Source organism: Rhinatrema bivittatum, chromosome 15 (genome assembly GCF_901001135.1).
Source record: "Rhinatrema bivittatum chromosome 15, aRhiBiv1.1, whole genome shotgun sequence".
Classification (NCBI taxonomy): Eukaryota; Metazoa; Chordata; class Amphibia; order Gymnophiona; family Rhinatrematidae; genus Rhinatrema; species Rhinatrema bivittatum.
In genome coordinates, this window is record NC_042629.1 from 69,352,947 (window position 1) to 69,371,303 (window position 18,357).

The window sequence follows — 18,357 nt, forward strand, 5'->3', positions numbered from 1 at the left end:
ACTTAGAACCTCATTTCCTAAGCATTTTTCCCCATAGACACAGAATGAGAGAAAAACCTTAGGAAATCAGGCCCTTTGATTGTAAGCCCTCTGGGGCAGGGACCTTCCAACTCTGCCTAAATGTGGAACTTGCTCAGAGGTTCGAGCTGGAAAGGCGAGTAATCAAGTCTTAAATCCAAAATGCACCCCAATCCCTGGAATTCTAGAACCTCTCTCTTGCTTCAACTCGTGTGTTAGATAGGATTATACACATGTAATGCATATATCTAATAAGTCCAAATGATTTTTACTCTGGAAAGGTTTCCCCCCACAGAGGAAAGTTGTTTTTTTGTTGTTTTTTTTTTTTATATTGAACCCAAAGCAAAATATGTAAATTTAAAAATAAAGGCCACTTTCATGTTCCTGTTCTTTTTATATTTCAGAATAAAACTGTATCATGGAACACCTCGAGCACTTTTGCATCCTACCCTCCAGGACCTTCTGGAATGTAAGTTGCATTAAATGCCTTAAGGAAAGGGCAAAAACCTGGCAGCAGCACTGTCTGTCAGTGGGTCTTGGTTTTAAAACTAAACTCTACCCAATATTTGAGAAGAATGTACAACAGTAAAACCTGCATTAAACTGGTAATTGAATTATTTTTCAAAATTCATTAACTAATGCTTTACTCTACCCAACCACTTGGGAGCTGCTGTGCTTGCAAATTACCTCCCACACTTTGCTTATTTGCTTTTTTATTTTTTATTTTTTTTTATAGCTATCACTAAGCAGTGCTGCACATGAGGAAAAAATATTTAGATATGATTTAAATGTGCAAAGCTCTCATGCATATCGAGTGGCAGAAGATTTTAATTTTTTTAAATGTTATTTCCAAATGTTTCATTCTGTGCAAGGTACCGGACAGTACTGAAAACCCATGTATCCATAGAACCAGTACAGCACGGCTAGCCATGATACGAGCATCTCTGACTGGTGGCACCTTTATAGACTAACAGATTTATTGGGGCATAAGCTTTTGTGGATAAGATGCATCTGGCAAATTGGCTCTTGTCTTCAATAAATCTGTTAGTCTCTAAGGTATCACCTGCCTCCATGTTTCGCTACCCCAGACCAGCGTGGCCACCCCTCTAGAAGTTGTATCTGCAAATACCTCAACCCTAAAGGGTCTGCCTCTAGCAGTGAGAGAGTTCAGTTTTCACTCCCAGAAGTCCTTGAATTCTCTTCAGAACTGTCGAGTGTGTCAATTGGTGCCAGCAAATTGCTGAGGGCTACCTGTGCATTGTAAATCCAGAGTAAAACCATCAGTTATTTTCCCCCAGATTGAAAATGGCCATTAGATGATGATAACTTTCAGTCATTGAGTACAATCTGCCAGCCTTCTAAGCATTGGTGCCTTTTCCTAAAGTATGAATTTGTTTGTGAGATCCTTCACTACTTTGTTGCCTGATAATGGGTTTTCCCACCACTCCTGTCTTGTTCTACTTAAACTCAGTCCATCGGCCACTATGCTTATCTCAAAAGCTGGGGAATAATGTAGGTGGAGTAATTTGTGTTTTTAACACAGAAACATAGGCTTTGATGGCAGACCAGGACTGTCAGACCCATCTAGTCTACCCACTTTCATTCCAGGTGCATGACCTTTATCTTTCCCCTGACCTTATGGAAACCTCTGTGCTTATCCCAGGCATTATTTTGGTATCCCACCTCTGCTGAGAGGCCATTCTGTGCCTTCACTAACTTTTGTTTGAAGAAATATTTTCTGATTTGCTTCTGAATCTAGCTCCTTGGAGCCTCTTGTTCTCTTGCAGTGGTCTCAAGCCTAAGGGAAGACAGACTTGAAGATGCTTTGTGTACGGGAGATAATTTGTTTGGGGACAGAGTTAAGGAGATGGATGACCTTATAAAAGATCATAGTTCAACTCTCCAAACATGATCTTAAGCCATTTCTGAACAACCACCTACTCATAGGACATGCCCTTCACAAACTTAAGAGGCAGTTCTAGTACTTCAGTAGAAGGTAGCAACCATTACCTTTCCAGAGGCAATGCTTGAAATAGCAGCAGCAACAAAGCAGGTTGCATCTTAGGGAAGGTTGTATTCAGGCAAGGTCTGCTCATCAAGCCACTCAAACGTCAGGGCTCATTTTTTTGAATACAAAATAAAATATCCTGAAACCCTCCTTGAAGCCCTTCCGGTCCGTTATTACCACCACCTGATGGGTGTTCACGTTTATCTAGAAAGGCTATCGCCTACATTTTCAAACCCTACCTCCCTTCTCCCCTTTATTCAGTCTCTCTGGAGCAACTTCAAATCCAGCAACATGAACTATTTTATTTAAAAGATTTTCTATACCGCAAATTGGGCAGAGACCTGACCGTCTAAGCGCTTTACAGTAAAAACATACATAATTAAAATGACAATACAATCAATACAACTAACCTCATTACTGGCAGCCAATGTGATTGGAGCCAGGAGAACGTGAGATATTTACTTATTCCCAAGAAGTCAGGAGGTCTACATCCTATTTTGAATCTAAAAAACTTAAATAATTCAAGAGAGAGGTTCAAAATGAATTCCCCAGGGCTTAGGCATCAGCCTTTCTCACCTGGAGACCAACGACTGGCTGACAACCCTAGATCTCAAGGACACCTACACACTTCCTGTGTTCAACATGAATTGCTATATGTATCTCCGTTTCAGTGAGGCATGCAAACTTGATCGGTACCGTGCACTCCTCTTCAATCTAGCAGCAGCCCCAATTGTTTTCACAAAGCACCTAGCAGTGGTGGCAGTCCATGCCAGGAAGTCAGTCTGAAAATTTCCTGTGCTTTTCACATGCTCCTATCCTAGGAATTTGTTATCAAATTTTCTTAAGCCCAATCTCACTCCAACACTATAATTGGAATTCATAAGAGCATATCTAGACTGTACTTTGAAGATCTTTATTTGCTTGCTGTTCTTAAATATCCAGATAGGCTTTTTTTTCATGTAAAATAGATCCCTGCTAGTATGAATTTATTATTTTGTTATACCGACTTTCATGACTAGAATCACATCAACCCGGTTTACAATTAACAATATGTGTAAGGCAGAGAGTAACATAGTAATCAATATTCCCATTTCAAACTTCAAATACAATAAACAATATTATAGATGTGAGAAAGTTACAATAAAACAGGGAAAATTAACTAGGATCTGGAAAGGGGGAGAAACTGAACAAAGAAATATTTACATTTCAGCCAATTGCATCAATTAATATATATATATTATAATATTGTGTATATATAGTAGTATAGCAAAAATGAATATATATGATACAGTTGTGAAGGACGATAATATGGTGCTGTGTATGAGTGGGTAAGTTGGTGGATTCTTATTTCAATCCTCTTATTTCAATTTTTGAATACGAGTTTGTGCTGATGGGTGGAGGTTTTAATCAAGGCCTGGGAATGCTTTTTTAAAAAGCCAAGTTTTTATAACTTGGGCGCATATTATAAAATACACTGTCCCCACGCACCTGTGCACCCAATAGTGGGAGCCTGCCTAGCCATGTAAATCTCATTTCTACCACATTAAGTCGGGGAATTTTATAAGGGGCGCGTTCGTCCATCAGTTCACCCAGTTAGAATCTAGGTCCTCCAAACCCCTGGTTTAAAAACCTGCACCCAGTTACCCCAGATCCTTTAAACCCAGACGACATGGCTTTATTTGTTAAGTTACACCTCTTCCATAGCATACGTAAAGTACATGGCACTGGATCTGGGCGCACACATCTCTTGGCCCATGCCCCGCCCAGATATGCCCAAACCCCACCCCTTTTGGAATCTTGGGGAGATGTGCGCGCATCTTGGAGCTCTGAAAATATGGTTGGCGCAAGCAAGCCCTAATTTTGGCTTGCGCAGGGCTAATTGTGCTAATTTTAAGAAAACACAGTATATAAATTGAAGAAAATTAAAATAAAAAATCTCCGCAGTCTATTTTCGGGTTTGCAGCTAGTAGCTATAATGTTCATCTAAAATGTGTTCTGATGGATGCCTAGTTAATCCTATTGTCGCCACACTATTAATATGAGGGCAACTTCGTGCTAGACATTGCAAACTGAACAAGGGAATGGGTCAGGGCTAGACAAGCCGGTAGTAGGTAATCCCCAAACAGGAGCAGTGCAGGACTCAAGGGTCTTCTTCCTGTTCGGCTACTTACTCCCCTTGGATTGGGTCTGCCAGTTCTGGTGACCAGCAGGACTTCTCTGGCAGGGACAAGACAGGCTGTACTCGAGGGAGGAATCGTTCAGGCAGAGTTAAAGAACAGGCAGGGGTCAGGGTTGACAGAGGTCAAGCGGAGTTGTAGAACAGGCAAGGGTCGGTGGCAGGGATCAAATCAGAGCAAGGCAGGCATGATGGGCAAGGCTAAGAAAATATTGGCAGGACGGCCAGGTGGGACCTAGGTAAAACGAGGAACAAGGTAAACCACACATGCAGGAGGCAAGGTAAAGCAAGGGTGAAACTGGGACAGAGGAGCAAGACAGGGCACACATGGACAGGATAGATCACCAAGAGGCCGAAAGAGGGGCAAGACAGGCTGGATAGGCCATCAGGAGGCCTAGACATCAATGACAAGTGAGGACCATAGAGACAGAATAAGCCACTGGGAGGCCTACCCAAGGCAAGGGCAAGACAAGGGATACATGGGAAAGCTAGGCCACTGGGAGACCAGGACAAGGGCAAGGAATACGCAGACACGAAGGTCCCAGACAGGACAAGAACAAGGGCAAGAAGGGCCACCGGTAGACCGAAGCAGAGCAAGAACAAGGCAAGGTAGAATAAGCATAGCCAAAGCAAGGAACCAAGGTGACTCGATGAGTCCCAGAGATAAGAGTGAGGAAGGGGTATATATGACTGGCCTTGCTGCGTCATGTAGCCTTCAAGGTAGAGGCTAGAGCAGGCCTGAGGGCCCCTGCTGGTGGGATGGGGAGGCCACCTAGCAGCCAGTATCATTACAGAATGAGTGTGCATTAACTAATCCATTTTGGGAAGGTAGTTTCACACCCGGAATAACTAATTGCTGGATTAAATGCGTGAATGGAGTTTTGTATTCCATTTTAGAATGGAATTTGACCATAAATGGAAACTCTTCCACATAATTCTGGAGTAGTTTCTTACTATGAAAAAGAAAAAAAAAAAAACAAGACGGTGAAGCTAGACTAATCCAGGACTGACTACTGTATTAACTAATCCAGAAGAATGAGTGCAATAATCGTGGTAGTGGTATATTTACCAAAATGTGATGACGCATATTAACACACATTAATAAATAGGCCACGTAGAGAGCATCTGTATTGAGTACAGAATTTAAGGTTGGTTTTTCTATCCTTTTGAAATCAATTGTATGCTTGTCAGTAGTGGGGTGTTTTATTAATGCAGGAGACTGTTGGCGATCAATGCATCATCGTTATTTGGCAGAACACTGACAGGTACAATTGGGAAGTGTAAATATGGGATGCTGCTTCTGTAGTATAGATATGGCAGCCAAAAGAAGAATTAGTTTTATGACTGAGTAAACTTTAATTTCTTTTTAGAAATGTACAGTGGCATATCTGTGTGGTTTTCTGTTCTTTTAATGACCTAAAGGGTTCAACCAGGAAATAAACTGGATGTTAGTAGAGAAGGGTTTTGTCTACTGTAATACTATGAGGTAGATCTTCAAAAAGTGTAACCATCTGACTTTAGGATTTAGCCAGATAAGCCTTGTCAGTGGGGGGGAAACCCCCCTCTCCTCTGACCAACTAGTAAACAAGCTGAATACACAGGGACAGTAACTTTTAAACAGGCGCACATGTGCGCACGTTCACTGGCGTACACCTAGGGACGTGGCCATTTTATAACATGCACATACATGTGTGCAATTTTAAGTGGATGTGCACCCATGCATGCAAATGCCGCTTCTACCCCGTAAGTGGGGGGATTTTAATAGACACGTGTGCAGACACCGTTACCAGTTTTCCCAGTTCGCCCATGTAAAGGATAGGACGTCCAAATCTCCCTAGTTTAATAGCCTCCCTTCTCCCCTGTCAGCCCAGACCCTTAAAACCCCACCGATCTATCTATTTATCATTATTTTACTTACACGTCCTTCATAGCTGAAGTGAAGTTACTCGGCAAGAGACCCCCGGTGCGTGCCTGTGTGCATAAGGATTTCCATGCTAATTTGAAGTTGAAAGCCAGGACTGCCCATTCTCCAAGCACACTCTGCTCCTTTTTTGAAACTTTTCATTTGTGTGAGCAGTGGGAGATAAGCGCATTCTCAGGCAGCTTTTAAAATCTGCTTGGTGTGCGCCGGTGCAACAAATTCACTTCTCCCAGTTTTGGCGCACATCCAGCTTTTTAAAAGTCACCTTAAGGCGTGCAAAGTTAGCCAGCCAAAAAACGGGTGGGAGTAGAGGTGTTCATGCAGTATATTTGTGACTCACCCGGTTAGCACTGATATTCGGCATTAACCGGCTATGTTTACAAAGCTTACCCCAGCCTCACAAATAGCTGTTCTACATACATTTGGGGAAATGTTAGGTGAATTTTCAGCCAAACCCTAGTCGCTTGCTTGGCTGAAAATCCAGGTAACTTTACCAAAGTTATCTATCTTGCTCATAAAGTTTTTGAAAATGGGCCTGGATGAATTTAGTGCATGATAAAAACCTTACTGTCTCTTGCTGATATTCTTTGCATGTTTTACATTTATAGTGCACCTTTAGAAGTATTTTTCTCTAGATTTCAGTTTTCTTTAAAACTGAATAGAAGATAAATTGGAAAGAATAACCAGCCAGTTGCAGTTCGGTTGTTTTGAGGCATGCCTAGTATTGTACTGTTATACAATAACACAAGTTCCTCTATTGGTTGCCTGAATTGAATTGACTTGATACACAAATTTCTTTAAATTACCAAAACAAGCCAAGTGCTAAGGTACCCAGGCAAAAGACAAAAGCCTGTCACTTATTCATTTAAAGTATTGATTAGGCATAACATAGCATCAAGTAATTATCCATAGCGGCAAATTTGTGATACCCAGATAGGAACAAACTGCCTGACGGATTTTGCCTTTGTTCTGGATCACATTTCGGCCACTATTAATTTCATAAAGCTTTCAGGAGAAGTGAAGTGGTAGTGCTAAATGACCCATAGCTGAATTGATTAGATCATTTACTGGTACATTTTCAGAATATTCTCATAAAAGGAAAGGAAAGTTGATGTGACTTTTTTTTTTTTTTTTTTTTTATCCATTTACACTTCTCTGTAATTTTATTGTACAAATACATTCACTTTGCAAATCTTCAAGTATCCGTCCATCAGCCATCAAAATCATGCATTATGTGAAAAGCTGTGCTTTTCATCTTGGAGAAATTCTGCATCTCTTAGCAAACTCTTCATGTGTGTGAATGTCTTCGGTTCATGAGGAATAAAGGGTTTTATAGCAGTGCGTCTCCTCGAGTAATGTTTGCTGCTGTGACTGTAAAATCTGACAGGACCGCACACAGTCCTGCTCAGGGGAAGTGGTGGGGGGGCTGGAAAATGGAAAAAGTGAAGTGAAGCCATCAAAGCTATGTACCTATGTACCGTTTCATAGTCTTATTTTTTCACTTGCTATTCTAATGTATCAATAGGCTGAAATGTAAATATTGTGCTGTTCAATTTCTCCCCTTCCATCCCAAGTTTATTTTCCTTGTTTTTTGTAACTTTCCCTCTCCCTTTTTCTGATTCACTGTATTTAAAGTTCAAGGTTCTTATTGAAAATATTGTTTTTTACGTTACGTTATGCTTTACACTCCTTGTTATTTGTAAACCGGGTTGATGTGATGCCTATCATGAAACTCGGTATAACAAAAACAATAAATAAATAAATAAAATAAAGCAAAATGAATCTCCCTGGCCGATCCTGCCTAACATCCTTTTCCAGATATGCTTGGGAAATGCTGCTTCCCTTCTCTCGCTGAATGATCCTTATTTTATTCGGCAAGCTCCAGGTTGGCAGAGCAAATTTTGGAAACTGAAATTTAAAATAATTCGTTGTACTGTGCTCTTGTTTGTTTCCATATTTATTACTTGCATAGCACTGAATCTGCAGTACTTGAGTCTTCTGTCTCTAAATCCCTGCCTTCAGTTTAAAACTGAGCACAGGGTGGTTACACCTCTTGGTCGCGGACACACAGGGCAATGGGGAATTGGGGGACCTGAACTGAGTAATGGAGATAGACTTTGATGATGCAAAATAAAAAAAAAAAAAAAATGCCCTTGGTGAGGCCTCACCTGGCGTACTGTGTTCAGTTCTGGAGACCGTATCTCAAAAGGGACAGACAGGATGGAGGAGGTCCAGAGAAAGGCAACCAAACTGGTGGGGGTCTCCATCAAATGACTTATGAGGTTGAAGGACCTAAATATGTACACTCTGGAGGAGAGGATGTACAGAGGAGATATGATACAGACAATCAGGTACCTGAAAGGTTTTAATGATGCACAATCAACAAATATTTTCCATTGGAAAGAAATTAATAGAACTACGGGTCACATAAAGAAACTCCAGAGAGGACGACTCAGAACGAACGTCAGGAAATATTTCTTCATGGAGAGGGTAGCGGATGCCTGAAATGCCATTCCAAAGGAGGTGGTGAAGAGAAAAACAGTGAAAGAATTCAAAGGGGTTTGGGATAAAAACTGTGGATCCCTAAAGGGGTTACAGGATGGAAATGAAGAAATTAGTTCATGGGTAACTTGCTGGTGTGGCAGTTACTACCCTAAATCAATAAACCTTCATACTGTTGATGCAACTCCAACATTGCTCTCTGCTTCATCGGCAGGAAGAAAAGGGGAATTAGATTCAGACAGCAACTAACAAGGACACTAAATTTTAAGGTCTGGGAAAACTAAATAAGCATGGGAGTAACTTGCTGATGCAGCTGTTACTACTCTTAACCAATAAGCCTTATCTTCCCTAAGGGGCTCTTAGGGAAGATAAGGCCATTGCAGAAAGACTAAATGAATTCTTTGCTTCCGTGTTTACTACTGAAGATGTTGGAGGGATACCAGTTCCGGAGATGGTTTTCAGGGGTGATGAGTCAGACGAACTGAACGAAATCACTGTGAACCTGGAAGATGTAGTAGGCCAAATTGACAAACTAAAAAGTAACAAATCACCTGGACCGGATGGTATGCATCCTAGGGTACTGAAGGAGCTCAAAAATGAAATTTCTAATCTATTAGTTAAAATTTGTAACCTATCATTAAAATCATCTATTGTACCTGAAGACTGGAGGGTGGCCAATGTAACCCCAATATTTAAAAAAGGATCCAGGGGCGATCCGGTAACTATAGACCAGTGAGCCTGACTTCAGTGCCAGGAAAAATAGTAGAAACTATTGTCAAGATCAAAATCGTAGAGCATATAGATAGACATGGTAGAGTAGGATTAAATGGTCAATTTTCTCAGTGGAAAAGGGTAAACAGTGGAGTGCCTCAGGGATCTGTACTTGGACTGCTGCTTTTCAATATATTTATAATGATCTGGAAAGGAATACGACGAGTGAGGTTATAAAATTTGCGGATGATACAAAATTATTCAGAGTAGTTAAATCACAAGCGGATTGTGATACATTACAGGAGGACCTTGCAAGACTGGAAGATTGGGCATCCAAATGGCAGATGAAATTTAATGTGGACAAGTGCAAGGTGTTTGTTATGGTTATTGGTGTTTTGGGTGGATCCTTGAACACTGTGGCAGCTGACCATGCCCACGGGGGACAGTCCCATGAGGGACCACAGTGACAGGCTAAACTCCAGATAGACACACAGATTTGAATCTTTTATTAAACAGCATATGGAACCACCAGAGGTGGCAGTAGTGAGAAGTGGTTGTAGAGCCCGGCTGGGCGCGTCTCTCCCAGAACGCTGGAACAGCGGATCCTCTGTAGGCAGTGCTGTAGTGGAAAGAGACTGAGAGTTATGAGCACACAATAGAATTAGTATTCAGAGTCCCAAGTAGAATAGGAGAGCTCTGAGACAGGGAGAGCGGGCCCTCGAGGAGTGAGTACCTGATCCCTTAGAGCAGAGGGACTCGGTAGCTTTGTACTCACTAGCAGTAGCAGAGATTCCACTAGACGAGAGGTCTGGCACCTGAGCAGAGAGCAGGCCCTCAGAGAGAGTACCTGATTCCGGAGAAGCAGTACTGTAGAGAGAGATGTTTTCTGTACTCACTGATGGTGATTGTAGTTAGTTCTTCCACGTAGAAGGTAGAAGTTGCAGGCAGTGACACAGGGAACATGGGCCCTCGAGCGAGTACCGGTTTCCTGATAGCACCTGAAAGAAGCAGAGAGGCCCCCGAGAAACGGGTACCCCGTTAGCGACCCCGAAGGGTAGTAAGAGTTCCAGATAGAGCTGGAGTGGCAGAGTAGCTTAGGAACGGAGAGCGAATCCCATCCATACAAATTCTGTTGCTAACTCAACGAGCTAGCAAATGTAGTAGGCAGATATATCCTGGAGTCGTGACGTCAGAACAGGGGGACGCCCCTGAGGTTCGCACCAACGTGGGAAAAGATGAGGGTGGCGTGAGTGCGCACACCCTAGAGGTATCTTGAAGGAAAATGGTGGGAGGCAGCACCAAAGCCAGCCTGGGGATGCCAGAGAGGTCGGCAAGCAGACGCCGCGGCGGCCATCAGTCCAAGGTGAGCGGGAGGAGCCACAAGTAGAGAGCAGTAGGCGGGGCGAAGCCGTCAAAGACCTATGGACGCTACAGTGTTGCATATAGGGAAAAATAACCCTTGCTGTAATTACACTATGTTAGGTTCCATATTAGGAGCTACTACCCAGGAAAAAGATCTAGGCGTCATAGTGGATAATACTTTAAAACTGTCGGCTCAGTGTGCTGCAGCAGTGAAAAAAGCAAACAGAATGTTAGGAATTATTAGGAAGGGAATGGTTAATAAAACGGAAAATGTCATAATGCCTCTATATTGCTCCATGGTGAGACCGCACCTTGAATACTGTGTACAGTTCTGGTTGCCACATCTCAAAAAAGATATAGTTGCAATGGAGAAGATACAGAGAAGGACAACCAAAATGATAAAGGGGATGGAACAGCTCCCCTATGAGGAAAGGCTGAAGAGGTTAGGGCTGTTCAGCTTGGAGAAGAGATGGCTGAGGGGGGATATGATAGAGGTCTTTAAGATCATGAGAGGTCTTGAATGAGTAGATGTGAATCAGTTATTTACGCTTTCGAATAATAGAAGGACTAGGGGACGTTCCATGAAGTTAGCAAGTAGCACATTTAAAATTAATTGGAGAAAATTCTTTTTCACTCAACGCACAATTAAACTCTGGAATTTGTTGCTAGAGGATGTGGTTAGTGCAGTTAGTGTAGCTGGATTCAAAAAAAGTTTGGAAACATTATTGGAGAAGTCCATTTATGGCAATTAATCAAGTTTACTTAGGGAATAACCACTGCTATTAATTGCATCAGTAGCATGGGATCTTCTTAGTGTTTGGATAATTGCCAGGTTCTTATGGCCTGGTTTGGCCTCTTTTAGAAACAGGATGCTGGGCTTGATGGACCCTTGGTCTGACCCAGCATGGCAATGTCTTATGTTCTTATGCCTAATACCTTTGATGCTACCATAAGCAGACTGGGAGGACTGTTTGGTCCTTTTCTGCAATCATAAGATCATGCCATACTGGGTCAGACCAAGGGTCCATCAAGCCCAGCATCCTGTTTCCAGCAGTGACCAATCCAGGCCATAAGAACCTGGCAAGTACCCCAAAACTAAGTCTATTCCATGTTACCGTTGCTAGTAATAGCAGTGGCTATTTTCTAAGTCAACTTAATTAATAGCAGGTAAAGTCTTCTCCTCCAAGAACTTATCCAATCCTTTTTTAAACACAGCTACACTAACTACACTAACCACATCCTCTGGCAACAAATTCCAGAGTTTATTGTGCGTTGAGTGAAAAAGAACTTTCTCCGATTAGTTTTAAATGTGCCCCATGCTAACTTCATGGAGTACCCCCTAGTCTTTCTGTTATCTGAAAGAGTAAATAACTGATTCACATCTACCCGTTCTAGACTTCTCATGATTTTAAACACCTCTATCATATCCCCCCTCAGCCTTTTCTTCTCCAAGCTGAAAAGTCCTAACCTCCTTAGTCTTTCCTCATAGGGGAGCTGTTCCATTCCCCTTATCATTTTGGTCACCCTTCTCTGTACCTTCTCCATCGCAATTATATCTTTTTTTGAGATGCGGCGACCAGAATTGCACACAGTATTCAAGGTGCGATACAGAGGCATTATGACATTTTCCGTTTTATTCACCATTCCCTTTCTAATAATTCCCAACATTCTGTTGGCCTTTTTGACTGCCGCAGCACATTGAACAGATTTCAATGTGTTATCCACTATGACGCTTAGATCTCTTTCTTGGGTGGTAACTCCTAAGATAGAACCTAACATCGTGTAACTACAGCAAGGGTTATTTTTCCCTATATGCATCACTTTGCACTTATCCACATTAAATTTCATCTGCCATTTGGATCCCCAATCTTCCAGTCTTGCAAGGTCCTCCTGTAATGTATCACAATCCGCTTGTGATTTAACTACTCTGAATAATTTTGTATCGTCCGCAAATTTGATAACCTCACTCGTCGTATTCCTTTCCAGATCATTTATATATATATTGAAAAGCATCGGTCCAAGTACAGATCCCTGAGGCACTCCACTGTTTACCCTTTTCCACTGAGAAAATTGTCCATTTAATCCTACTCTCTGTTTCCTGTCTTTTAACCAGTTTGTAATCCACGAAAGGACATCGCCACCTATCCCATGACTTTTTACTTTTCCTAGAAGTCTCTCTTGAGGAACTTTGTCAAACGCCTTCTGAAAATCCATCATGTCTATGTTCATTTGAAACAGAGTTCTTTGCTTATTAAACACCACAGTAGGGATGCCTGATCTTACTATTTCATTGTTTACGCAGTATTCTTTTCTGGTTCTGACCACATGTACGTGAGGACGATTCCTTTTTTTCCCCGTTAGGATGTGAGTGTTAACTTCCAAAACCCAGTCAAGAAATGCTTACTTAGTCCAATAAAAAGCTGTCTTCTTATTTTGGTTTTTTCTTACCCTTTTTTTTTCCCCCCTATGCACAAACATGAGATACAGGGGCAGTCACAAGAGGAATTTCTAGTGGCAGCCTTGTCTGAGATGGGTTTTGGGATCAGGCTGGTCTTTCAAATTCCTGACATGCTGTGCACCTGGAAATGTGGGATAAAATAGTAGTGCTTTTCCTCTGAAACTTCAGAATGTTTTACACTGCAACGCATCCAAGCACACTAAAGGTTCATCTCTCTTTACAGATTACCATCAGATTAATACAACTAACGGGTCTGATTGATTTTTGCAATGCTGTAGAAAAGAGGACCATCTTTTGATTTTCCAAATTATGGCAGAAATCCTATCTAAATAGATGCTGATATTAAATTTTTGTTTTGTTTTGTTTTTCTCTTGCAGTGAACAAATGCTTGACATTAATTGAGAGCAGTCAAGTTCATTATAGCTTCAGTCCGCACCCTCCTCTGGAGACAGTCATGCATCTGCTCCCTGAGAACCTGCTGATGTCCGGGTTAGAACGAATTCCTGGCGTGGTCCCTGTACAAGGAGAACCACGTAAGGGATTTTATACTCGCTGGATATATTAGATGGGTGTACATAATGAGGGGGTTGCTTCAGAGCTAGTGACTATTTCATTCATGGTACACAATTTAACTGTTGGCTTAAACAGGTTTTGCCAAAAATAGTTATTACATTTTCAAAGTTGAAAACTATTTTCTATTACTTTTGATTTGCACTGAGTTGTTGATTTTAGATTGGAAACTATATGCCAGAGTTATTGCACTTTGGCAGAAGCATATTTTATGCTCTTATTACCAGTAAAAGATGGAATTTTTGTGGCAGCCAAGCAGCATTAACTAACGATGGAAGTCTTCTGCCGCAAGACCCTAAGTAGCCTATCACACATCTTCTTTGGGAGCTGGAATGGGAACCTGTCCTAGCTGGGGCTCTGATGTGATAAACCTTCAGCTGGGTTTTTTTTTAAAGTTTCCTTTCCCTCCTCTTGCCTCGCTCAGCCATCAGGTTCTATCCCTAACCCTAGCAGTCCACGTGCACTGGGGGGATTTTCCTCACCAGCCCCTTTAGCGATGGCTGAGACTTCCTCCCTTTATGTAGCAACCCCAGATCTTCCAAGTTTTGAAAAGAAGATACTGGTCTGTTATGCTTTTTAAATTATGATCTGGCTATTGGAATTGCATATTAATTCAGTCCTCTCTGACATCAGAGATGCTGATTTCGTATTCCATGGCTTGCCAGTCGGACCTTGATGCACCTTCTTTCCACAGCCCTCTGATGCGCCCAACTAGTGCCACCTTACCACGGAAAGAACCTTACAATCCAAGCACTGGGCTGGAAGCTGTTTTGTGAGCTTTTGATTCGATTGCTTGCTTTGAAGTGAATTTACAAGCAGTCGGGACTTCTAAATAAAAGTAAAGGGCAAAATGTGTGTGTGTGGGGGGCTAATTATTCTCTTTTTTTTGGGGGGGAGGGGGGTTGACGCATATGTTTGCACGCGGGTTTCTGTTTAATGTTATAGTCAGATGGGACGTGGCCTTCATACAAATCGCTATCCATCCTTCTCGAGGTATAATGTATCATTCACTAAGGCCCTTCAGGTGCTAGATAAATGCATTTGGTTACCTAGAAAATCTGGGAAATGAAGAAAAATTTATGTTGCTGCCGCTGCTCAAAACTAGGGATAAGGGAATAAGAAAGCAAAGACCAAACACACACGCAGTACTTAAAACGCAGCACTTGCTGCCAAAAAGTACCTGTAGTTAAATCTCCTCTGAGAAAGAAAGAACAACAACTGTATTTCCACATGAATAATATCCCCCCTGCTGGTAAATTTTATAAAAGTGACATTTTTTTTTTTTTATCAAGTTTTCCATTCTAGAGTATTACATCCAATAGAGAAAGAAAGGCACAAAGTAAAAAGTGGAACTGCCCTAGCTAGGGCTGCCTCCCTTCATTTGCAAGCTGTTTTCGTTTTGGTCTTGTTCTTGAATCTTTGACAGAACTGTGGCTGTGTTTTTAACGAAAGGTCAGTCTTGCCGTGCTTTTTGCATGCAAGATTGTGTTTCTGAGCGGTAAATGTGAGCTGCGGTGGACTCTTGTTTAAGTTTGCGTTAGAGCTTATTGGGGACGTTCTGTGCAAGAAAAGCCATCAAGAAACACAGGACTTCAAACCATCCTGCTGATCAGAAAAGTTATGGTAAAAGGCCATGTTCCGGCTACCTGCATGTGCCTGTCTTGTAACTTCCAGCTCTTGTAGTCTTAGGGTACTGGATAAAAAAAAATTGTGTTGGATAGTGAAAATAGCATTATTTTTCCTTCTGTTAAGGGAAAAAAAAACCCAGTTTGAGCTTGTTTGTGGTTCAGTGAAACAATGATTGATGGCTAAAGCAGTAACCATGATAAGCATTTCAAGTTCATTATTTTACAAAACAGAAAGAAGACAACCATTTGAAGTACAATTGGAGTAATTTATGGCAGATGTTCAAAATGTTATCTGAGGTTTCCTGTATATAATAAATGTGGCTAGAGTTTTGCAGTCTAATATTCTGCTTCAAAGAAAAAAGTATCAGACTGCAAAATACAAAAATATAAACAAAACAAGGAGGGCGGCCATCTTGACACCAGCAATTCTGGATTCCCATGATGCATTGCAGATGGCCTACACTGGTCAGAGTTGGAGTAAGGGTACTAGAATATCAGGCACAGTGAGAGATCACTGGTGTTAAAACAATTGGTTCTGGTGCAGTATTCCAAAGTCATGGAAATTGTGATTGGCTGTTAAAAAAAATGAAAGTGGCCAGCAAAGCTGAAAAATTCTGAGCTGCTAAACCAGATTCCTGTAGCGGTACCAACCAAGCTTTGTCCTCGTGAAATGTGAATCCTACCCTGGTTTTCCAATACTTAGAAATGCAAATTAGTGCTTTTTATCCTATAGAATAGGTGTTTTGAAAACCAAGGTCTAGATCACAGTAATATTCTGGTGCCAAGGAATTAGGTTAATAACATCATTATAGGCTGACCTCATAGTGAATGTCTACCGTGCTGTTGGAGACATGGAACTAAGCATGATTTTAAGAGATGATCAAAACCAATCAAAGGAAATAACATAAAAATAGATTTTTTTTAATTCTCCCCATCTACATCAAATAGAAAATAAAAATAATTTTTGTAGAACCTCTTCTTTAAGGTTTTGTGAAACAGTTATCCTGTGGTTGTATTTTGCGTTGCATACATTTTAACTAGATATTTGAAGATGAGAGGGTTGGCTTAATGATGCGAGATGTCTGGTTTATATAGAGTTTGCTAGTTGGTTTTTTTTTGTTGCTCTTTATTCTCTGAATCCCAGTCCACTTCTTACTGGTCAACCTCTGGCTCTGCTAAAGTTGAATTCCAGAGCTTGAATTCATGTCAGATCATGGTATCTGACTGTTTGTATTCATAATTATACTGAAAATAATACAGAATCAACTACTGCATTATCATAATGGAATGAGCCATCACCTACGGTGCATTAGCTTTGATACACTAAGGCATGCTGTCATCAGTTTAATGACATTTTGTTACTGTTCTGGAACCTGGGTTTGAGTTGGCTGCATTCTTATGGAATAGGTATTGTTGTTGCAGCTTATTAGTATTTAAAGGAAAGTTTAATTTAAGGAGCCATGTCGAGGGATAAATAGTCAAAAATATACTGAAAGACAAAAGTAATACTTTTTCCAACCGATGTTAGTTAGAAAAGGCATAATAAGTAAGCGCAAACCAACTTTGTAGTCATAGATAACGAAGCAGTAATCTGAAGAACATAACTGTTCACACCTCCCATCCCCTCCTTACTACCTTCTTCCATGCACACACACACACACACACGTGCTCTTATGGTGTATGCTCTGCAGCGCATTTATAAACAAAAAAAAAGGGGGCTGACTGTCCCAAGAGTTTCTTACAATAATACATGTTAGAAATTATAAATAAGACTTATACAAATCCAATTCATGTGACTCGGAAGAAGGGGAAAAAAGCCAGATCCTAGTTTACTGCCTGAGAGGTAGCAAGCAATCTTGCAGCTCAGTCACACAGTGCCAACGGACCAAGTAATTGTAATCAATTCTGGCAAAAAAAAACCCATTAATTGAATTGTGTAAGTCTTATTTATAGTTTCTAACATGCTTTATTGTAAAAAAAAAAAAACAACTCTTGGGGCATTAGGCCTTTTTTTATTTGTGATTTTTCACTCCTTCCTATTTGTCCTCACATACCTTTTTTTCTTATTGTCGTTTTTTGTTACCAGTATGTATGCAAAATGCTATAAATGTCATGCATTATTTTCTAGATGACGCTTTACGGAAGCCTCAACTGCTAAAGACTGTCACGTGTCACTTGGATAAACTCTCTCTCCGCCTGTACCCAACCCTGGAGAAATTTGAAGAAGAACTTTTGGAACTACTCAACCACGACCGCTCACTGAAGGTAGTACCTGGCATGAAATCCATTCTGTATAACGTGTACAGGCGGCAATGTTCATCTGTTAGAAGAAGACTAGTAAATACGGCCACCAGTCCTCCCTGGATAAAGCAGCCGTTGCATTCTCCAGGGGACCTCGGCGCCTCTGTTCCTTTCCCCTTCAATACAGTGAGTCGCCTTTCTGCAATGATAGAATGCCTCCACGCAGTCTGGGTTAATTTGTGCATGAAGGTGATGTCCGCACGTAGGTTTACCAGCGCATCAAGTGAGCAATTTTGTAAACGGGCCATTTCTATTTGTAACACACTGTTTTATCCACAGAAGCGATAGATGTCATGGTGGCACTGTATAGGTAATGTTTCAGGCTAGGGCATATAAATATGATTTTAAGTGGAAAAACCGTTGCTATGCAGAAAACTGATCAGTTAGTGAAGTCTTTTGATATTTCAGATCTTATGGATGTGTTTGACAGAATGTTGTATGGATATTTCATACATTCTTCACCTAATTTTCATATAATTGTAAAATTATATGAAAATTATATGAAAATTAAATTATATATAAAATTTATTTTATAAATATAATATATTTTATATATTTTATATATAATATATATAATATATATAATATATATAATATATATATAATATATATAATATATATATAATATATATATAATATATATAATATATATATAATATATATATAATATATATATATAATATAAATCATATATTTTATAAA

The 18,357-nt window shown here is 40.7% G+C and overlaps 1 protein-coding gene across 3 annotated transcripts in view; it reads left to right on the plus strand.

The window, feature by feature from the left end:
- The window catches only part of NPHP4 (nephrocystin 4), a 141,092-nt gene that overhangs the window by 32,524 nt on the left and 90,211 nt on the right, over positions 1–18,357 (plus strand). For all 3 annotated transcript variants that reach the window (XM_029579000.1, XM_029579002.1, XM_029579001.1), the window contains 3 exons: positions 423–487; positions 13,534–13,689; positions 17,483–17,619. In XM_029579000.1, the coding sequence (XP_029434860.1) occupies positions 423–487; positions 13,534–13,689; positions 17,483–17,619 (358 nt within the window). The remainder of the gene's footprint in view (positions 1–422; positions 488–13,533; positions 13,690–17,482; positions 17,620–18,357) is intronic.